This window comes from Mastigoproctus giganteus, chromosome 11 (genome assembly GCF_048544385.1).
Source record: "Mastigoproctus giganteus isolate SK-2022 chromosome 11, ASM4854438v1, whole genome shotgun sequence".
In the NCBI taxonomy this organism is placed as follows: Eukaryota; Metazoa; Arthropoda; class Arachnida; order Uropygi; family Thelyphonidae; genus Mastigoproctus; species Mastigoproctus giganteus.
Window position 1 is genome coordinate 118,378,718 of NC_143585.1, and position 24,681 is coordinate 118,403,398.

The 24,681-nt window shown below is 36.1% G+C and overlaps 1 protein-coding gene across 1 annotated transcript in view; it reads right to left on the minus strand.

The window, feature by feature from the left end:
- LOC150078377 (uncharacterized) overlaps positions 1-24,681 on the minus strand; it is a 99,653-nt gene that overhangs the window by 16,314 nt on the left and 58,658 nt on the right. Inside the window, exon 6 of the mRNA XM_090384548.1 lies at positions 21,806-21,894. Coding sequence (XP_090240674.1) covers positions 21,806-21,894 — 89 coding nt within the window. The remainder of the gene's footprint in view (positions 1-21,805; positions 21,895-24,681) is intronic.

Consider the following 24,681-nt stretch of genomic DNA (forward strand, 5'->3'; position numbering starts at 1 on the left):
AATAATTATCTCGGCTCTGCAATTTTTTTACATTGGAAAATGTTTGTTTGTTATTTGGTTTTTAGACCTTTCCACATCCTCTGTATTTGGTGGTCACGGGCTCAAACCCCAGTATAATCAAGAAGCATGTACTACGCACTGCTGCTGCTCCTGCCCACCTGGCTACGGAGGCACTATACACTGGAAAATCTGTTATTTTTATGAGTTCTTCAGTTTGAGAAAATAAGAATCGCAAGCATAGGTTCATGTGAATGATGTTTTAAGAAGTTAAGAGTATTTTGAAAGGGTTTCAGAAATTATTCACCCATGATGAGCAAGAGAATTTATGGAATAATTACAAATTTTTTCTAACCAGCACATTAGGTCTGTTTGTTCTGACTGCATCTCTCAAGCACTTAATGATTTTAAAATGCACAGCCTTATTAAACAGTATGACCCCCCCTCCCCCAAGTATAAATTCGTAATGAATTTTACTTGGAGTGGGGGGATGTCATTTGTTTAACACTGCCTTTTATAGTCAGAAAGTAATTCTAGCATAACTTTACAGCTGTCAATCCAATGTTTTTGTCTTTCCAACAGGAAGAGATTTTCATTCACACAGCTGATGTTTCATCTGCTGGTTGTAATGATAATCCCAGCTTTCATCTCCTGTCATAATATTTTTTTTTAGAAATCCAGAATCAAAGTTACAAATTTCAACCAGTTGTTTTGAAAGTTCAACTTTTGCTTCCATCTGATCTCTGTTAGAAATATGGAAACAAAAAGCTAAATAACTTTTTATGTTTAAAATATCAGATATGATGGCTTGGAGCACTGCATCTAATGGAGAAGACAAGTTCATCGTTTACTGACATACAATGTCTCCCAGACCTTGCATTGATTGGTTGTTTGGGTTTTAATGGCAAATCAGCAATTGGGATATAATGTGCCAAAACCAAGTCCCATACAAGATAACGGTAAAAATTGTAGTGACTTAGTTGCTTAGGTCACTGTGTCAATATGTATAAAAACATAAATATGCACGAGGTAAAGTAATATAAAGATATATTTAAATACAAGCAAAAAGGTTTATTGATTTTAAAAACGTAAAAACAGCTGACACGTTGTTGTGAGATAAAATCTGACTGAGTGTATAATTAGTATTAGTATTAGTAACGGCCGCATGGTGCAAGAAAGCCTATGGCTTATGCTGCACCAGCCAAAAAAAAATCCGAACAAAAAAATGATAAAAACAAAAAATAAATAAATAAATAAAATAAATAACTAAATAATAATAATTAATAAATAAAAAAAAAAAAAGGCTCAGTCAGATGGGTAAAAACGTTAAAATATATAAAACATTGCTGTCTATATCATGGACATTCAGTTAAAATATGACAAATGGTTAAAAAGGTGTCACAATCCTCACGCATAGGAAAGTCATCTGCCCTCAGCAAGAATGCATGCGTAAGAAGATTATGTACTATAAGGAGGCAAGCTAGAACAACTTCCTCTCTACAGTTCCTGCGCAGACTTTACTGCCAATGTTGAATAACAGGCTTTATCTAATATAGCTTGCGTGTGACCTGCTCGTGCCAAGATTGTTGCCATTGGGAGAGTTATGTAGAGTGTATTTGCCTACTATAGTCTGTATAAGGGACTAACAGGCAGCTGTTGTTGTGTAGCTGCAGTGTCAGCTGATTCATTACCCTTGATCCCAATGTGGCTTGGGATCAAGGGTAATGAAATAGCCATCTGGGTGGTGGTATGTATCCAACCAGAATAAGTAACAAGTCTTCCCTATTGGGGAAGTGTTACTTATTTGAACTATAAACAGACAGGCAACTCATGAAAGTTCACACAATATGAGATGTAATATAATGATGCCACTATAATAACTTCAGTTAAAAGACTGCATACAGACATGATGCATTTGGTAATTTTATGTCTGTCAATTTTCCTGCAATCTGAGGCTTTAGCCCTGAATTTTTAATAAGTATTAAATTGCTAGATACCATTTGGCATCTCTCATATTGTGCAATTATTTTGACAACTTGGTTGTCAGGTGTTAATACAGGACCAGATTTAAACTTGTGGCCATAAGCTATAAGATGTGTAAGGCCCTGCTCTCTTACAGATCACCTGTAACAATATTAAAAAATGATTTTTTAAGTGAGCAAGGCCCCTTATAAATGTGAGGTCCTAAGCTGTAGTTTGTTTAGCTTATATGTAAATCCAGCTCTGTGTTGATACCATCAGGGTATCAACCACCCACCAACACACCAATTAAGGGCCAAATAACCTTGAAACAATAGTCTTCTCTATTGGTGAAGCGTACCAGACAGGCAACTCATTGTGAAGGTTTTCACAATATGAGATGTAATGTAACAATGCCACTATAATAACTTTGGTTAATTTACTGCATATAGATTTGATACTTTTCACTAGCTTACATGACTGAAAGAGTTTATTGTCTATTTGCATTTGCCACAAATGCACCCATCATTCTTTACATATTCTCTGTATATTGGATTTATAATCAGTTAACATACTAGAAAATCTGTTGATGCTGTACAGCGTTTCCCAAACTTTCTGAGCCCACACCTCCCTTGACCTGTAAAATTTTCCCGGCACCTCCCTTGAAGTAAAACATCCATAATTATGCAATTTCTAGTTCTTTAGCAAAACTAGAGTTTCTCCTATTGTGTGTGGTGTTTTACATTTCGCGATTCTGTAAGAAACTTGGTATGACGCTAGCAATGCATTTGATGGAACAGAAACTATTTTTTTTGAAGGTTTGCTTTTGTTTATTAAACTCATGTATATATATTTTTTATTTATACAGGGTGATTCATTACCAGTGCGACAAACTGTAGGGGGGCACAAAGACGAATCGGAATCACATAGCATTGCAGTGTCCGAAATGCCTTCGTCATGCAGTAGAGGGCGTTGAACGGGAGGTCGAGTGAACAGCGATTCCGCTGGAAGTCAGCATTTGCGAACCGGTTCCCGAGACTGTAGGATGGACGCGTATTCAAATGTTGAACTGGCCGACATGCACCTCGCATATGGAGCTGCGGACTGTAATGGGCGCGCCTCTCTGCTTGTACCAGGAACATTTCCCGCACAGGCATGCTCCTCATCATATGATTTTCGCACGTGTGCACAGAAGGTTACCTGAGACTGGTTGTTTCATGAGAGGTACCATGAATCGAGAGCGAGACGACGAGGACGCCAGACAATGAGGAGAATGTACTACGTCTTGCAGAAGGCAATCTGAGTACGAGTACTCGAGCGATAGGCCAACAATTGGGTATTTCCCAATCCACTGTATGGAGAATACTGTCAACAAACCAATTGAGTTCATACCATCTGCAACGTGTCCAATCATTGGAGCCTGCGGATTATCCACTACAGAGGACTTTTGCTACTTGGTTTCTTCAACAGAAACGGTTTGCAAATGCTGACTTCCAGCGGGATCGCTGTTCACGCGACCTCCTGTTCAACGTCCTCTACAGCATGGTGAAGGCATTTCGGACCCTGCAATGCTATGTGATTCCAATTCGTCTTTGTGCCCCCTACACCTCCTGCAAGTTTGTCGCACTGGTAGTGAATCACCCTGTATATGTTATGTTATGAAAATTACATTTCTGTTAAACTTTTCGTGCCTCCTTTTGCACTAGTTTGCACCTCCCAGTTTGGAAATTGCGGTTGTACAGGATGATGTTTGGTGGAATCCATGTTTTCATTTCCTGGAATTCCAGTGTGGCCTAGAATCCAAAAGAAGACAACTATGCCAATGTTCATTGAGATGAATCAGCACTGATCTGATGAGCTTAAACAAGGAAATAACATGTGGGAGCTGTTTTGCTCAGCTTATAGGGTACTTTGCAAGTCTGTGTACATTATGCTCTTTTGGATTGACAAGAAGAAAATATCTTTTACAACCAATTTTATAGTATGTAACACCTACATTCTTTGGGAAGCAATACAGAAATAGTGGTCTCGTAGAGTATCACTACTGCACTCATTTCACTCTGATTTCGATCCACTGGTATAAATTTTAACAAAGTCAAAATAACTTACTACACGAGCAGAATGTAACTGTTGGATATCAATGCCTGTTAGAATGTGTTTTTCCCCACTGCTGGAAGTTATTATCACAAGATGGTATGGAGGTAGACCATGGTGGGTTTGGGGCTTTGAGATCCTGGAGAACTTTACTGAAGTGTATATTCCAGGTGTGTTATTTCATGTAATCTGATACTAGCTGGCCAATACTTAATGATTTTTTCAATCTTTGAATCTTTATTGTGTAGATCAGTTCTAAAATCTTTCTCCTAATACTCAGAGGGGCTATATAGACTTCAACATACTGACATTGTACTAGAAATGTTTTAAATTTACCTAGAGCTATCCTGAGGGCAAAATGTTGAATAGCATCAATGCGGAATAACATACTCTCCCGGGAAGAATCATAAAAACAGGCATTGAGATCTGATTAGGGATCTACATAAGTAAAGCTATGTGTAACAATCTGCATCCCACAGTGGCTGAAATGGCTGAGTATGTTCATTTTTTTTTTTTTTTTCTGACAAGCAGTCTAGATATTTTTGATGTGATCTAGATAGTTTAACTTATCAAAAATTAATATATTCGCTGCTGTTTATATTTGAGAGAGCACATTCCAAGTGCCTTTAGTGTAACGTATTTTTTCTACATTTTGATTGGATATCTTTCTTCAGTATTTTCGGGAATCAAATGTTTTTTCTACACAAAAGAAAGTGTTGCATTTTTGCATCACTAGCACAGGGAATAAACTTTGCTAAATGCACATTCAATAAAATGCAAATAGGAAACTAATGATTAGTTATGGTTTTAGCCTTTCCACACCATGTGATAAAGGCCTGCACTCAAATCTCGTCAAGATGGGTCCACTTTTTCTAACACCATGGCTGAATTATGCAATACAAAAAAAAAAAAAATATAGAACATGCAGCCCTGGGCACGTTTTTTTTTTTTTTTTTTTTTTTTTTACCTTGCAGAAACTCAAATTTTTCATCTGGCAAAACAGGCAAAGAAACCACAGAATTACCATAGACCATGCACTTTACAATCGCAATAAACTGATGCACTGTAGTCTTAGTTGCTTTGGCAAAAAAAAAAAATTGAATAAAACAATCACCATACTTTTTTGCAAGAAAATATTTCTAGTTTATATCAGTTATACTACATATTCAACTTCACTTTATATTTCACTGTAGCTCTGGCTTCTCTGGACACTTCTAGCAATAGTATGTTGCACCTTTCCTTTTGCCAGATTGAAGGCATGAATGACATATTTTTCGTATTAAATTTCATATTCATATTTAGAGGGAATTTCACAAGTGTGTGTGTGAAATGTCTTTGGCAATCTTCTAGTGACATCAACCTGCAAAGGAGAGTGGGGCATATGACCTTGTAAGACAAGTTCTCTTATGACAGCAAGGCAAAAGTCATATAAATTCATTTTTCTAAGTACTTAATGAAGAGATGAAAGCCACTCAGAAATATAATTCAAAAAACATTAATTATGTCAGTTTTTTGTACCAACAAACTGCCTTTCTTTCATGTGGATAGTAAGATATCATTTGATTTTTACAATCTACTCCATATATTTGTTATATTCAGTATGGCTCTGGGGGTTCATTTTTGTTTGGTCCCTCTTGTTTCTAACTTCTATCATTTTGTGCTCAAACAGTAGAAATTATTAGAATGCCTCTCTTGTCTTTCCATTTTGAAACAGCCATGCTGTTGGCATACCTGCATTTACTTTCACTTATTTTTAGCTTTGCTGTTAAGACATTCTTTGGATTTTCTTTTCTGTCTTGGCCTTGAGTAACTGCATTGCAAGAGAATAGGAATTGTAAAAGTTATCCATAAACAAAGTATGTCCAACAGGCATCTATGCATCTTTCCTTCCAAAACTTTCAGAACTACAATTGTGGCATGCCCTTTTTCTCCCATCTCACCCAATGCTCCTGTGTATATTAGATGCTTCAATACCAGACATTTGGCTCGGTTAGCATGTACAGTTTTATTTCAGATGTATCACCTAAAAAGTAGATAGCCTCTTCAAAGGATCATGGATTTGTTTAGTGGCAGCTGTTTTTCTGGATAGCAAATTTTTAGCATTGTGCTGTTTAGGTTCTCCAATAAAGCCCTAATTTTATAAAGATGGTCTATAGGCAGTTTAAGATTTTGTACAAAGTGCAGGCATCTTATTATTACTAAAAAATCTGTTTCTGTTCATGAATGATGAAAAGTACGTCATTGCAAATAGTGGATTTTTTTCCAGTAATCTTGGATTCTTGGTGCACAAATTGATTAATCTCCTCTATGCTAATATCTTTCCATTCATTTTTTTGTAAGTTTTTACACTCGCTTTACATACAGTGGCTACATAAGCATTTGTTTCATTCACAAGCAAGTGACAAAATTCATCAGTTGCAAGCAGCTCAAAATAACTAACTGGATTATTTCTCTGGGACACTGAAACAAGTAGACACTGCTTTTCAATAAATGGAAGGGACGGCACCTGTGAAGAATCATTATTCCAAGTAACGCCAGCATCTGTTGTTTGTAGCATTCTAGCATCCATGGATGCATTTGAACTAGATTCAGAATCTGCATCACTTGAATTCTATTTCAGTATCAGATGACATATTATAAAGAGCTGATTCAATGTCATCAGGTTCAACATACTGTCCATCCCTGTTTCTTTCAGTCTTGACATCCCAGGCTGTGGATCCTTATATTGCAAACCTTTAGAGTAAAATTTTACAGGAAAACACTTTTTACACATAATTTTATCACCAAACGCATGCATAGGATGACATTTCATTTTTCAAAAAACTAAAAAATTAAAAATCAGCAACAAAAAAAAAAAAAAAATCTTCAAAACATTTTACCTTTTTTTTCTTGTGTAAAATACTAAACCAGATAAAATAACTTCAACACAAGCACAAAACATATGAAACTATGAACCAAGTATATACCTTTTATAGCACTCTCTATACCTCTATACAGTGTAACTGACAATAAGCAAAATCCAATTCTTAATGAAAAAAATTTCCCATAGTTCAGTGTGCTGATATCGATCAGCAATTCATTTCATTTGCCTTTACTTTTTAGCATTAGCATTAGTAGAGGCACATGATGCAAGAAAACAAGCTTATACAGCATCAGCCAAAAAAAAAAAAAATTCACATTTGATTCATCTGATCCATTCATTCCAAATGTTTGTCTAGTTCTGCTTGAATTTATTTATGCTATCAACTTCCACATCAACAGATGGAAGTTTGTTCCAGCAATTAAATACCCACTAGCTAAAGGCAAACTTACACACGTCTATTCTACAATTGTCTTTTCTCAGTTTGAATCTATGCCCCATCAGTTTGTAATCTGAGCAAGAGTAAGAATCCCATCAGCATTGAGCCTGCTCCAATCCATTCAGGGCCTTACACCATCAATCAGATCACCTCGCAGGTGACTAGTCTCCAGATGCAATTTGCAGGACTTAAGCCTATCTTGTTGCCCAACTCTGTACTCATTCTAATAGCTCAACATCTTTCCTAAAATGAGGCCTCCAGACCTGTATGCAGTACTTAAGGTGTGGTTTGGCCATTGCTTTATACAAGGGGATAATCACATCCTTATCCCTGATAGCAAAGTTATTTGACAGGGCCCCCACAAGCTACTCTTGCAGCCTGTCTGCACTGCTCAGAAAACTTCATATCTGACTACACAATACACCCAGGTCTTTTTCATTCTCATTTATCCTGAGTGTATTACTGCACAGTTGATATGTTACTCTGGGATTACTGGGATACCCATAAGCAGAACTTTACATTTGTCAATGATAAACTTCAGTTGCCATTTCTCAGTCCATATATGCAACTGAAGGCCTGTTATTAACAACTCTGCCAACCTTTGTATCATCTGCAAACTTTGACAGTAAGCTTGATATACCTTTATCAATATCATTGATAAATATACACAACAACAACAGGCCCAACACCGAACCCTGAGGGATACCACTAATAACATTAATCCACATACAGCAGTACCCATTGATCACCACTCTCTGTCTTCCCACTCAACCATCCTTTTTTATCCATTGTAGCAACTTGTCCCTTAATGCCATACTGCTCCAATTTGTTCAGCAATCTTCCATGTGCAACAGTATCAAAAGCTTTCCTGAAATCCAAGTACAGTCAAACTTCCCTATAACGAATTCGATAAATCCAGCGAAAAATTTTGTTATAGAGAAATTTCGTTATACAGAGAATATCTTTTTTATTAAAAATTGTTATTTAATTAGAAAATGAAAATGAAAATGAATCTACATTTATTTTTAATGTATTTTATTTCTAAAACACTTATTTAAATTACGTTTACACAATTTTCGCCAGTAAGTATCACAAATTTAAAATTTTCGTTTGCACAGTACAATTAAAAAATTGTCTGATTCTCAAAGAAAACCTCACATTTGTTCAGAGCATTAAAAACATTATCAGGAACATTTTTACAAAACTGCAGACCCATACGAACCGTTTTAAAAGCGTTAATCATTTCTTCGTGAGTTGGCTTTTCTACGGGTTGTTCTGATGCGTCTTCAGCGTCATCGTTAATTTCTTCATGATCATGGTCACATCTAACACTGTTCAGCAGTATTTCATCTTCATTTGGATGTTCTGTTGTAGTCAGATCTTGATCTACATAAACATAACTATCCAGTGTAATTTCATTTTCGATATTTCTGGACGATTCTAATAACGTCCAAAAGTTTTTCAGTTGTGAAAGGGGCAATTCATCTTATTCATCCAGTTGTTGTTCGACTTCTGTATTCAATGCAAATCCCGCTTTCGAAAAACAATTTTGAATAGTGTATTCAGTGACATCGTTTGTCCAAACTTTTGCCAGTTCAGAGATGCAATCTCTAAGGTAAATTGTAACCTCCAAGTTTCTATTTTCTGATAACGCATTGACAATCTTCATTATTATTCTCTTTCGATAATGAAATTTAAAATTTTTAATAATGCCTTGGTCCACTGGCTGGAGTTCTGACGTTACGTTTGGTGGTAAAAACAACAACTTCACACTTTTAAGTTTGGCAGAAATACTGGCAGGATGTGCCAGACAGTTGTCAGTTACCAACGCAATTTTCCTTTTTTCTTTTGTTATACGCCTGTCTAGTTTTAATATCCAGTCTTCAAAGATATCACTTGTCGTCCATGCTTTTTTATTTAAAGGTGTAGTCAACTTCCAAAGATTTTGTGCCTCTAAAACATCTTGGGTTTTTTGATTTTCCGATGACTAAAAGTCTTAATTTTTCACTTCCTGTCATATTTGCCCCAACTACCACAGTAATTCTTTCTTTGCTTTGGTTTTCTGTCAAAACATTTATCATCCTTAAAAGCAAGTGTTCTATTCGGTAAACATTTAAAGAATAAACCCATTTCGTCAGCATTAAAAACATCCTTAGGTTCAATATTCTTCCAAAATCTTCTTTAAGGTATTGTTCCTCCAACTGTTGCAATCTTCTTCGCTTACATTAACACTTTCTCCACAAATAACCTTTTCCACAATTCTGTGGTACTTCTTAAATTTATCTAGCCACCCAGTGCTCACATTAAATTCTATGTCCAAGGGACTGTGCAAATTTTAGAGCTTGTTGCTTAATTATTGGACCCGATATTGGTATATTCTTTTCACGTATCATTTGCACCCATTTTAGAACAGCTTTATCAACATCTTCGTATATACACAACTTAATTCGCTTCTTGTCTGCTCCTCCTTCAATTGCATTTAAAATTGATTCTCGATTTTTTAAAATCGTAGATAAACTGCTTGCAGGTATGCCACATTTCTCCGCAACATCTTTTTTCTTAAAACCCTGGTCAATATCATAACAATCTTTGCTTTATCATTAATACTTAAACACTTTCTCTTTGACATTGTTTCCGCAATTGTAAAAATTACTGGACTGAGCTCTTGCCGAAACATATACCGCAAACTTCGCTGCGCTGGCCATATAGTGAATTGTTAGTACCGCCAACTCAATGATGTTTGCTTGCCAATTCAACAGTATCACGTGACCTTTCCTATCAATCACTTTAAAGAAATATACGACTTTGTGAATTTCTTTTATTCTGCTTTCATTCGTATATACACAAAGAAAATTTATGGTTAATGTACGCTGTATGTTACTTTTCAGAAAAAAAAAAAAAAATCATGAAAACCATCTATTGGAAGTCCAGTTAGATGAGAACGGACATATCGTATAATGATTGACAGGAAGGTCACATGGAACGGCTGAGGTGAGAAGCGAATGTCACTCACTAGGCGTTACTAAAATTCGACTATAGTAGCGTTCTATGTATTGTCGCCGCAGCACGCTAAAGGTTTACCGTAGCGAATTTCGTTTTCCCCTGAGCCAACATCAATTTACAAATCTACCCTACTTATTGTAAAGTTTATGACCACTTTTAAGAAACCCATTTGGTTTTATAACTGTAACAAAAATAAAACAAAGACTGTCCTACGGGCATCAATGGCCGCAAATATTCACTAAAAGGATAATTAATTCCAGATGCTAATGCACAATTCGGAGGGAAGGAGGCCATATATTTGAGCGGCTGTTTAGCGGTAAATGCTTGAAAATCTTCAAAAATGCTTTTACTAATTTTTTTTAAAAATTCGTTATAGAGAGACTAACACTTAGCTATATGGGGTTAATTTTACATGTAATTTCGTTTCAAGGTGGAATGATTTGCAAAAAAATTCGTAATATAGAGAAATTTGTTAAATAGAAGTTCATAATAGAGAAGTTCCACTGTATATGGTATTAAAATTATTTTTTGCATCCAGTTCCTTTGTGACCACATCATAGTATCCAATCAAATTAGTCAGACAAAACTTGCCCTTGACAAACCCATGCTATATCTGAATTATTACTGTTGTCTTGTCTAGATGATCCTGCAATGATTTTTTAACCAGTGACTCCATTATTTTTCCTGGAACCGAAATCAAACTAACAGGTCTGTAATTACTCATGTCACCCTTTGATCCCCCTTTGTGAATTGGAAATACATTTGCACATCTCCGGTCCACGGGGACTTCCCCTAAGTTCAAGGATGCTCTCATAATTACGGCTAAGGGTTTGCTTAATTCCTTTGCTGCCTCCTTTAATATAACTGGATAGACATCATCCACCCCAGGTGCCTTTCTTATGTTTAACTTCAACTATTTCTCCTCCACTTTGTTCTCAGTTATTACAAAATCACTTAACCCCCTGTTAGAGTTTGATAAACATCTGACCTTCCCCTCCTTGAATAACGCCTCGTGTGCGAATATAGATGCAAAATACTCATTTAGTTCGGCAGCTATTTGAGAATGATCGTCTACAGTCAAACCATTGATATCTATCTGAGAATGATCATCTACAGTCAAACCATTGATATCAAGTGCACCAATCTGATTCATCCCCTTCCCATCAGAGTTTATATAAGTAAAGAAGTCTTTGCTGTTTTTCTTTGCATCCTTTGCCAAAGATTTTTTGTAATCTGCCTTTGCTTGCCTAACCTCCTTTGTGACTTGATTACAGACTAGCTTGTATCTACCATAGGCTTCTGTGTTGCCTGACAATTTATGTGCATCCCATTCATTTTTCTTCTCTGCCAAGTGTCTCATTAGTTCACCTGACATCCATTTGGGCCTGAACCTAGAGCAGTATTTCTTAGTTGGAACAAAAAGCCTAGTACCTTCCAAAATTACTTCCTTGAATGCTTCCCATTTAGAATTTGCTGTTGGTAACATCATCAGTTGGTCTCACTGTACAGAACCTAGAATATCTCTGAGACCATTGTAGTCACCTTTACGAAAGCAAAAACCTTTCCCTTTCCCTTTACCCCTGATGGTAGTTACATCTTTAAATTGTTGTTGTTGGTATTTGGCTTAACGACACAAGGGCTACTGAGGCCAAATTGTGTCTGTTCAAATTTATTCAGTCAAAATATACCAGTGTAGATGTTAAATTAAATACTCCTGTACAGGCCATACATTTTAAAAAGATTATAAGTTCTTCTATGTTTGCATAATTTCCAAGGATATGAGTTAAATCATGTGAGACATTCAGCCTAGAGAACAACTGAAAAGTATTTGAAACATCTCTAAGTAAATCTCACATCAGTACACCGTGATCACTGCCACCTAGTTGTTCCTTTATCTGTAAATTCTTAATGCATGAATAATCACCGCTGATAATCAAATCAAGAGTTTTACTCCCTCTTGTTGTCTCTCTAACATGCTGCTGTAAAAAACAATCATCCAATAAACCCACAAAAGCCTTGCTAGTGTGCAAGTGATCAAACCCACAAATTCCAATATATATCTGGGAAGTTAAAATCCCCCAATACAAGACACTGATTTACTGGCCCACTCTATTTCTCTGTATAACTGTTCATTGTACTCATCAGAGTCATTAGGCCTATAACAAACTCCTACCCTCATTTTTGCTCTCCCAGTGCTTATTTCACACCAAACTGACTCAACATTGCACTGTCCATCTATGTCAACTGGCTGCACTTCCTTAGATTTTGTGTTTCTTAACTAACAGCATAACGCCTCCTCCCTTCCTATCCTATCTGTACACATTGTACTCTCCAAATTCCAATTCTGCATCCCTTATAGCTGAGTGGCACCACATCTCTGATATTCTAACAATATCCGTCTTGGATGTCTTAACCAGCACTTCAAATTCATCAAATTTATTTACTATACCCCTAGCACTGGTGTACATGCAAGTATACATGCACCTGTTCTTACTGTTAGTTACTCTAACACAGCCGATATATTTACTTGTTTCATGACCCCCCACCTCCAGCAGTTCCTGAAATTCACAGCAACTGGCTTGCTGCTCATTCCAATGCAAGAATCATTTCCACCTCTGCTGCAGCTACTGTTAATCTATTAGTCTGTGAATCCGCCCCCCCCCCAAGTTAGCATTTTTCCGACCCGGCTAACATTGCCTCGATAGCATCAGGAAATATTCTTGCACCCCTTCTATTTAAGTGTATCCCATCACTGTAGAAGCACCTATTCATCAAGTGTATCCCATCCCTGTAGAAGCACCTATTCTTAACTGAATATCTGCAATGCAAATATGCAGTTATGAATAACTGCATATTTCTATTATGGCTAAACACTTCTGTTTTGTTTTGACACATGTACGTTACAGCAAATATATTAAACTCAGAAGATAAATACTATTAACTTCTGGAAGAGGCAGACTAAGTATCTGAAGCTCAGGTTCACGTATCTTGCACTTGTTACATAAATGAATGGCAGTAGATTTGTTGCTAGGTAGTCTATAACCATTTTGTGTCATCTATAGTTCAATGTTTGTTTATTTAAACTTGCAATGCCTTTCAATGTAGCTCATTCTGAGAATGACAGAAAATTATGAGATCATCAGCATAAAGGTATAAATCGACAATTTTCAGAGTGATTTGAAAAATATGATTTATTCTTACTGCAAATAAAGTGCGCACTGAAAACAGAGCCTTGTGGGATTCCTTCTTCTTGGACAAAGGTTCTAGAGAGAGCTTTCCAATAATTAACTTGAAAGGATCTGTGCTTGAAAGAGAATGGTGTAAATTTTGGATGAAATATAGTGACCTCTCGGGTCAAAAGAGAATGTAGATCCAAAACACCACATGGTGTGAAAGGCATTCTCAATATGAAGGCATATCATGATGATATGTCCAATTCTGATACTTGATTTGGCTTTAATCGTGAGATCCAAAGATGATCAATTTTTCTGGAATCCAAATTGATTATTGTTAATCAAGATGCAAGACTCAAGATACTAAGTGCAATGGCAGTGAACCATTTTTTCTAGGATTCTGTGGTAGGTTTTTGCCCAGGCAGCTGGTAATAGTAATTGGTCTGTAGTTGTAAGGAAGAGAATGATTTTTTGCCGGTTTTGGGATTGTCAGTACATAGGAATGGTGCAAGGAGCCTGGGATTGTGTGTTCAGTAAAGATTGGACTGAAAAAGGTCAGCAGTGAGGATAATGGTGTTTGATCTAAATGTTGTAGTATTACATAATATATCCCATCACAACCAGCAGCACTGTTCTTTGAGGTGAAAAGTTTCAATTCAAAAATTGTAAATGGTTGATTACAAAGTAAAGAATGCATTTCAATGAAATTTTGTTTGGAATTCTCAGTCTGTCTTGTCTTTTTAAATGACTGATTTTATGAGGAAGAGGCACACAGTTCAGAAAATATGCCTCCTTAGGCATTTTCAACTTCTGATGGAGTAGAGCACATGTCCAGTCCAGTTAAGCAGTAGATTAGCTAATGAAGGAAATTTACCATTTAATAGATTATTCTGCCATCAACATTTTTATAAACTGAGGAAGCAAATTTAATTCAGAATTCCTTCCCCCCCCCTTCTGACATAGCAGGCTTTTTTTTGAGAACAAGTTCTGTGCTTTGTTTTTCTTTTTCTTTTTTTGCATTGTTACAATCTTCACTCCACCAACAGTTTATGTAATGGTGATTTCTTAGATGATGTGGAATGGCAGCAGTTACAGCTATAGCATTTAAGTATTCTCAGTAATGCTGTTGATAAAACAAGACTGAATAATATGGTCATCAAAGGAGACAAAAGTTCTTGTTTTATCCAGTCATCCTTTGAAAATTTTCATTCTCCTTAATGTTGGTAAGGAGAAGTTTTCAATTCCATATATTCAGGTTCACTGTTGAGAAGATCACTAAGAACATATTGCAGAAGTCAAACGAGTAGAGAGATATGTATTGTTAGATTCAATCTGTGAATTACCATCTCCATGATCTCTCTCTCTCTCTCTCTCTCTCTCTCTCTCTCTTTATTTTCACCATAATGTGCATTGAAATTGAAATTTTCATGTGCATTGAAATTTCCTAATAAGCAAAATGGAAACAATAACTGCAGAACAAGATCTTCAAGCTCTTCGATAGTACGTGGACGATTGGGCAGAAGATAAACTGAGACAAGCACGAGAGTAATATCTATATGTACTACTATACTAACAGCTTATATGGAAAAAGTGTGTGGCAAGTCAACAGTAGATTGCAGTTTAATTTCACACTGGTCTCAAAGGTTTTGTCAAGGTTAGGCCAGTGCTGAAGATAAGCAACACTTGGGTACACTAAGAGAACATCTACGGACATCACATCAACAGCATTATTACCACTATTTTGGAGGAAGAATGAAAGGTTGCCACCTTTCATTTTTCCAACAGTTAATCACATTACCGACAAGAAAGGCTTTAAAAACTCTTCACTTTCTCGATGTTATCGCATTGGATAACAATAACAATAGTGCAAAAAGAGTTTTTAAAAAGACATTGTTACCAAGATGGTTCAAGGATTCTCTCAATATACAGGGATCCCTCCCCAACTGTGGGTTTACCATCCACAGATTTCAAATAACATAGTTTTATATTTATATACAAAATAATTTTACAATCTGTCTTTTTTTTTTTTTTTTTTTTTTTTGAATACTGACTCAGTCCAGTATTCAAACCACTTCTGGATTAAACTAAAGAACACAAAAATTGTTCCCACCTCCTAGTTCACTGTGGAAAGCATTAGCCACAAGGTCACCGTGAATAATGCAGAGTGAGGCACAAATATATATACTGCTCTAACATATCAATAACAAACTCTCTGTGGTAATGCACATAGTGTTTCATGTGAAACACCATGTGCATTACTGCCTCTTTGTAGGTGGGATTTTTTTTTTTTTTTTTTTTTTTTTGTTGTTCTCAGATGTATTTTGGGTTTTTGAAATGCTTTGAAGATTACCATGTTTGTTATTAATTAGCATTTATTATACCCTTTATTATCTCCTCCAAAAGTTCAATCAGTGATTGCATGAAAACCACAAGAAACATTATGATATTGGAATAAAAAAAGAAAAGTGCTCAAAAGACTGGCACAAGGAGAGAGAGCAGGGTACCTTTTAGAAGTGAAATACGTATGAATGAATTAACTATCAGAATCAAGAAGAATGCAATTACTATAAGGGAAAGTAAACATCAAATGTTTCTTATACGCCACACAACCATAATTTAGAGAAGATGAAAAGCTCCTATATATATGGGTAGATGACCAGGTCCATAAAAATGTCCTTTAAGCAGAGTGCTTAATGTGAGAAGGCCAAGCAGTCACACAAAGATTTTGTTGAGACATTGAAAGAGAGTACAAGTAGAGAAGTGTTAAATTTCAAGACAGTAAAGGCTGGTTTAAAAACTTTAAAAGGCAGTAGAGTCTGCACAACATAAAGTAGATCACACTATCACTGCAAAGTTTCCTGATACTGAGACTTCTTACTTTATGAGCGTTTAAATTACATGAATTTAATATAACATGTGGCAGCCATACTTACAAAAAGTGCCACGAGAGGTCAGCACGATAGCCCACTATGTTCTCATTTTGATTTGCTGAAGATTTTTTTTTTTTTTTTTTATGTAAACCCCAAACACAAGCGGTATTAGAACCTATAGTACTCAGTACCGTGCTTGGGTTGAACGTTGAGAAGACGAAAGAAGATATTTGTTGACATTGGACTTAAACTTCTGTAACTGCAATTTTCAGGAAATACGTATTGAAGGAAGGTTGTTCCAGAAAACGGCAGTTGAATGATTAAACGAGGAAGATGAAAAGTCGGTTCTGTGAGTTTGAAGTTGGACAGTAAATGGATGTTGACTGGTGGCTGTACGTGTTCGGACTGTTTTGAAGGAGAGAGCGGGAATTATAGCAGCCAATTCAGAAGAACAGTATCCATGGAAATATCTGTAGAAGAGGCATGCTGCAGAAACAGTACGTCTATGAGACAGCGACTGGAGAGACTCTGTTAGAGATGAATCATTAATTAACCTAACTGCCCTCTTCTGAATGGAATCAAGAAGCCTGAGATATGTTTTGGGGGGCCACCCCCAAATGTGGGAACAATATTCCATGGTAGGGTGGATTTGTGATTTATACAGAGTGAGCAGCTGTTTGGAAGAAAAGTAATGCCGAGAGCGAAAGAGAAAACCAAGTTTTTTAGATTGCAGAGGAAGCAATATTTCTAATGTGCTTGTGTGAAGAGAGATTAGAAGTCAGGGTAATCCCCAAAAGAGATATATATCATTTTGCCTAGAAATCGGAGTGTCACCAAAGATAAGCATAGGAGCAGAAGAATCCTTTTTGCGAGATATAAGACAAGACTGAGTTTTAGAAGGATTGAAATAAACTAAATTGTCTTTGCCCCACTGGAGAATTACCTGAAGATCAGCATTTAAGGAATTGGCAGCCGATTTTCAAGAAGTTGATTGGGCAGGACAAGGTTTCTCAAAATGGAAAGTGGAATGCAATGTGCTATCATCGGCAAAACTATGGATAGAATTTCCAGTCAATGGAAGAAGGTCATTAATATACAAGAGGAAAAGAGTGGGAGAAAGAACTGAACCTTGGGGGACACCGACATTAGTAGAGAAGTTAGAAGACAGAGAGCCATCTACCATCAACCTCAGTGAGCGATCAAAGAGAAAACTGGATAACCAGTTACAAAAAACAGTTGGCAGACCATAAGATGGAAGTTTGTTTGGAAGACCTTTACGCCAAACACGATCGAAAGCCTTCGAGATGTCAAGAGCAACTACTTGTGTTTCACTGAACCTTTCCATTGAATTAGTCCATAAATGGGTAACATAAGCCAAAATATCACCAGTGGATCAACATTGATGGAATCCATACTGGCGATCATTGATCAGACGGAAGGTTTCTAGGTAGTTTAAGAGTTGGCGGTTAATTGATTTCTCCATTACTTTAGAAAGAGTAGAAGTAATTGCAATGGGACGATAATTGGATAGAAGGGATTTGTCACCCTTTTTAGGAACTGGCTGGATATGAGCAAATTTCCAAGCAGAAGGAAAACCACCTTTGCAATAAGAAAGTGAAAAAAATGCAGCAAAGAATAGGAGTAAGTTCAGGAGCACAGGTTTTGAGAACAAGTGGAGAAATACCATCGGGACCTGGAGTTTTCTTAGCTTCAAGATTCGTCAAAATTCTTCTGACATCCTTTTGACAGAAGACCAGAGGAGGCATTGAATGGAGCATGTTGGGAATGGTGGGAGGTGTTTTACCAAGATCATTAATACATGAGTTGGAAGAAAAATGGGATGCTAGCAGGTCAGCTTTATCCTCGGCTGAAGTGACAACAGAACCATCTGGTTTGGACAGAAGTGGGAGCAGAGATGCAAAAAGTTGCGGCCAATAGCTTTGGCAAGAGACCAGAATGCTCAGCTACCATTAGGGCAAGAAGCAAGTTTTCTACTACTTACTCTTAGCCAAACTTTTGTTTGGACTAACTTTTTTGGACTAACTGCTTTACAATTGTTGCAAGCTTTGGTGTAGGCAGAAAATGAAACTGAATAATTAGAAACAAGCCAATTACGATACGCAATGTTGTTCTCTTGAACAGCCTTAGCACATTTATTGGAAAACCAAGGTTTAGATAAAGGACAAGATTTTAAAGTGGAGTGTGGGATAAAGGATTCCATTCCTGCAAGAATAATTTCACTGATTTCACGATCTGAGCAAACGTTGACATCAGAAGTTTTGAAACAGTAATCCGACCAAGGAAAAGAAATCTCGCAGGTCATCACAATTTGCATTCTTGTAATGCCAAACAATACGACGTTGGGAATAGTCATGAGATAAGGGCTCCATTGGAGAAGAGACAATCACCAAGTTGTGATGCAAAGTGCATAAAGGACCTCACTTCAATAGTGTACTTAGGGTTTTTTGTGAGAAAAAGATCAAGCATGTTGGCTGTATGGTTAGGATTGTTCACTATCCTTGTAGGTAAATGAACAATCTGTGCAAGGTCATTAGTAATTGCAAAAGCCTCAGCATCTCGACCAGCTGGGTCGGTGTGACTAGAAAATGGAAGCCAGCTGGAGTGGTGAACATTAAAATCACCAAGGAAAATTACATCACTGTTAAAAAAGTTGGACTGGAGAAAGTCAAGTTGCAAAGAGAGGAAGTCAAAGAGCTCCAAGTGATTAGTGGAGTTGGGAGAACGGTAGAGACAACAAATGAATTTGACATTATGAGGTAGAGAGATTTTAAGCCAGAGAAGATCAAAGAGAGAAGATTCCAAATTGCCAAGTCTCTGACAGGGAATATCAGAACGGATATATGCACAAGTACCACCTTTGAGGCGAAAGGAATCATACAGCGAATAATTTGGGCATCTGAGATGAGCAGTAGTTGAATCAACCAATAACTGAGATTCTGTCAGAAAAAGTACATGCAGTTTGGCAGACTGCAAGTGGAAATGGACATCGTTGAGATTAGAATTGAGACCACGTATATTTGTAAAATGAATTAGGAAGCGTTTGGGAGATTTAGATCTTTTCGCAGGTAAGCTTGCTCTATTAGTTTAACAATTCATGGTGTATTCAATAGTAAGAAAAAGTGGGTGGGACATGCTGTATGAAGTAATGAAATTTTTGGATATGGCATACACATGGTAAGAATATACCCAGATCCTTGCCATAACGTGGCCTTGACAATGCCCCCCCCCCAGCATACACTCTACTCGGACTCCCTCCAGTCACTATCTGGCAGAGTAGAGGTAGCAAGATTATACACTAGCTAATCCAGAAGCCTCCTAGAGAGTTACCAATAGGTTCGGTCTGGTGTACTAACTAACAGCCGGCCTACGAACACCATTTTAGAGCTGTACCCTCGAAATGTAAGGAATAATGGATCTCGCCACGATGTTCATCATAACCTCAAAAGTCATCAATCATACTGCATGATGGAAGAGATGGGGAAGGGTTGACCGGAACTTAGCTCCAGAGACTAAACATGGGTTCCACCACTTCAAGCCTCCAATAAGCAAAGTGGTGGTATTGCACCGGTTGATGAGAGTCATCTACCACCTAGTGTCGATTGGTGATCTATTAGAAGTGATAATTTTTTTTCCTTTTGTATCTATTTTTACTAATTTTGTTTTTATTATTACCCTTATGGCTTGCAAACCTTTTGATGCCAAATGTGATCTTACACATGGTACAAATATTTTATGAAACCAATCATGAAATATATTTTCGTTCATCCATGCATTGTTTTGGGAGAAATATTTAACTAAAAAAGCATTTAAATTAATATTTTTAAATGATCTAGGCCTTTTTGGTTTTCCTCTAACAACCAAAAGCAATTTATGACTACTGCAGGTATTAACATGTACCATTATAGTGATGCAATCTTTTTGCATGTTTGTTTGTTTGTTATTTGGTTTTTAGGAGCATTAGCAACTAAGACCATATTGCTCCAGGATATGCGGTGGTCATTCCCTGACCTTTCCGCATCCTCCGTATTTGGTGGTGACGGGCTCGAACCCCGGTCTAATCAAGAAGCGTGTGCTACGCACTGCTGCTCCTTCCCACCTGGCTACGGAGGTGCCAGGTCTTTTTGCATCTTATATCTCAGTGCCACATGTTCAGTCATTGAGGTCAGTGTCTTTTGAGATAGTGCCTTCCAATTAAGGCCAATCTCATCACACTTGTACATTTGGTCTTTAACCAAACTTCGATCGGCTACTTCCTTCTATAGTTTTTCACAATAAACAGAAATTGCTGTGCTATCTGCACTTGGCTTTTCACCCTGGATTGACAACTATCAAATAGCATGGCAAAACTTAAATTTGCCAACCATCCGATGCTAGCCTTGAATGAAGGATCTCCATGTAGTTTTTTTTTGATTTCAATGGCTTTTTCAATTATTATAGGTCCCAACCTATAATAAAACATTGTCAATTAATTCCATTAATTGGCTGTTTCTGAACAAACCATTGAAACATTGCAATATCCAACTGTTCATTTTTAGCAAGCTTCATTGTTTTATGACTTTTAATATTACCGTCAGTGGTTTCCATTTTTGACACGTGGTTTTCAATTTTGTCTGCTTCATGCTTTATATCATTTACTGTTGTTCTTCCCATTCCATAAACTGATGCTATACTTGTAGCACTTTCATCTTTTCTTAGATGATTGATTATTTAAATTTTTTTGTGATAATCCCAACACTACTCATTCACGTTTCTCTGTCATTTCAATGGGTTTACTAAATAAAAATTATTAAAATGTGAAAGAAGTGGTTAAAATACACCCGTATACAGTGACTTGTATACAAAGACTGAGTGATACATGCTGCCAATATGACAATGTCACTTAACCTTAACTGTATAAGGTTAAGTGACAGTTAACAGAGACTGATGGTAAATAGGGTGATGGACAATCGAAGTTCTACTGTTTTTTTTTTTGTTTTTTTTACTCTTTTAGTTTTTGTTTACTTCAACCTTAAAATTCATTTTCTCCTGGGTTTCATTAGGGTTAAACTTACCATATTTGTGATATTAAGTTTCCTTCAAAACTCTTCATTGTTGAAAACAAACTGGGAAAAATTATCAATACAAGTGGCTAAACTATGGATTTAATATTATCTACAGACAATTATATCAATCATTATTTAGTGGATGTGTATTGGAAAAACATAAGAGAAACACATGTTTAAAAATTTAACACAAACTCAACTGAGAACATTCATAGAAAAAGGAAGCTTCTCATATCATGAAAGACAGTTGCCTTTTTTTTAATTTTTTTTTTATGAAAACTTCATATACAAACAAGTATGTGTTAGAACAGAAAAAAATTCACATATCACTAGTTAAGTAATCATACCTTGTTTTGCCCACCCACTCAAATTTCCATGACTAGGAATTTTAAAATCAATGATGTCTTCTTTAAGCTCTTTATACATATTATCCAGACTAGAAAGGACAAGAAAAGAAAATTTATGAAAAGAGGAACATCGACATCACTAGCTGAGCAATCCATTAATATAATAGACATACACATACAAGCTGTATTTTTATTTATACAGGTAACCCTTGTATAACACGGTAGTTTGGTTCCTACAAACTCTCATGTAATGCGAAATCATGTTATATAGGACAAAGAACCAGTAAAAAAAGGGGGGTTATGGTCCAAAGCTAACAAAAATACACCTTTTGTTTTTTTTTATAACTATCAGAAACTTAATTTTTATAGTAGTAATAACTTAATATTTTAACTTTATTTTTATAATAGTAGTAACTTAAATAGTAATAACTGAACAAACGTCTTACCTTACAAAATGTGATACTTATACGAGATAAGTAGGTTCATTTAATTTTCTTCCTCTTCATCGCTGCTAAGCACAATCTCTTCCGCACTCTTTAAACATTACGAACTGCACTCTTCGAAGTCACAATTATTTTTTATGGTCTCAAACAAGCACAAGTTCAATAGCACAAAACCTATTTGTATCATCCAGGGATCTCTCAACAAAATACAGCGGACCCCCACTTTAAATGAGACGTGAAAATCGGAAGAATACTTTCCAGTTAGCAAAATAAAAATAAATTTACTCTTACATATATAGCTTAATTAATATGTACTGTAATATGTACATACCAACCGATATTTCTGTTCACTGACTTTTTCTGGTTGTAAAATTTAAAACAGTAAAAATGATAAGCAATTAATAACAAAGAAAACAGCATGCACAAGTTGCAACAAAGAAGATATGCACAAGTGAGATACCGAGCAATGAGTTTCTGAAAATTTATTTATATTTTTATATGATTGAATATTTCATGGAAGGGGAATGAATGTTTGTTGGTTTGTTATTTGGTTTTTAGGAGCATTAGCAACTAAGGCCATATTGCTCCGGGATATGCTGTGGTCATTCCCTGACCTTTCCGCATCCTCCATATTTGGTGGTGACGGGCTCGAACCCCGGTCTAATCAAGAAGCATGTGCTACGCACTGCTGCTCCTTCCCACCTGGCTACGGAGGTGCCTCCATGGAAGGGGAAACACATTTCACCAGAATAACGTGAAATCCCACAGAATTCCAGCTATCGGTATTACTATAGCAAATGCAAGAAGATCGAGTTTGCTACCCATTTATAATTGATTACACTAACAGAAAAGACTGATAAACTGGAAACTGCAAATTGTTTTTACTGTTTTATGGTAATGACCTCCAGAAATGTGCGTTACAAAAATATCATGAAGGCGATAACAATTAGCGAGTCAACAGCAGGAATTCACAAAAGGGAATGGAAACGTTGAAAATTACATCTAACATAATAGCAAGGTTTTCCCAGCATAAAAGCTCAAAAATACCATGTTATACGAGATTTCCAGTTCTCAAAATACAAAAATACATCTGTTAGAGCGAAACCTTGTTGCAGAAGTAGTGTGTTGTGCTAGGATTGCCACAATTTATCAATCGTGTTAGAGCAAAACCGGTGTTGTAGAAGTACCATGTTATATGGGGGTTGCCTGTATAATTTAATAAATATATAAAATGCCTATGTTCGACAAATGAGATGGATGATTCCACCTACAAAAACTCAGGAACAAGGATTAGATTACAAAAATCAAAGGCACATTGCATGCCTTAATTTTTTGAGGGCATCCTACTATTGAAATAGTAGCACCATTTTTGATTCTATGCAGTCTAATTTAATTCCATATAAAAATCTGTCAGTGAACCCATCACAGTTGACCATTAGACAGGTAGACTAAATACTACTACTCTCTCTCTCTCTCTCCCCCACATCTACTAAATGGCACATACTTTAAATCTTTTGATCCAACAGCATAATAATAATAAATTAGAACTGCAGCCTACATGAAAGACAAACTACTTCAACTTCACAATCCACTGGAACCAACCAGTACAAGAAGTGTCATTCTGTAACCTAATTAAGCTGGATTCATAAGTAATCAAAAAAAAAAGGGGGAAAGACAATGGAACATGTTAGTAAATTATTCATATTTAACAAATATAATGTCAAAATGAAAATGGTTTCCATATAATTAAACATTTTTTGTACATTTTCTCTTTTAAATTAGGAGCTAAGCCTGAAGTGAAAAGACGTGGGCACATAGTTTGCTTTTATGCCTATTTCATACTAAAATTGCCAGTCTGAAGATGACAAACAATTTCACTACTTTAGAATTATAACTGGAAATTCTAGTAAATGTGACATATACCACATATTTGTATCACCTGTATTTTTTACTAAATTTAAGACACAATTTATTCACCAATTTTCTTGAAACTTTTTTATCGGTACATTTGATTTGTGGAGAATAATTTTGGTACATATCTTCTGAAACCAGTAAACTTTCAAGGGCATCAAAATTAACTTCACAGTACAGTAATAATGATGACTTCCTAATAAACTAGCAAGTTGTAACTCAGTGATCATAGATGTTTCATATTTTCGAAATTCTACTTGAACAAAAATGTTCAAGTAGAATTTCGAATTACAATAAACATTAATAATCACTATAAACATTATCAGTTTATTTGCACTTATTTTCACTACAGTTACAAACATGTGGATCCTAGTGAAGAATCTGATAGTAGGTATTTTTGCTGAGAAGACAGACTTGACTAATATTTTATAGAAGGTGTGGCAATAAAGTTCCCGGACTGATGAAATAAAAAAGAACACAAAGTGAAAGCTCAAAAAGATTTTATTTTTATTCAAAGTAATC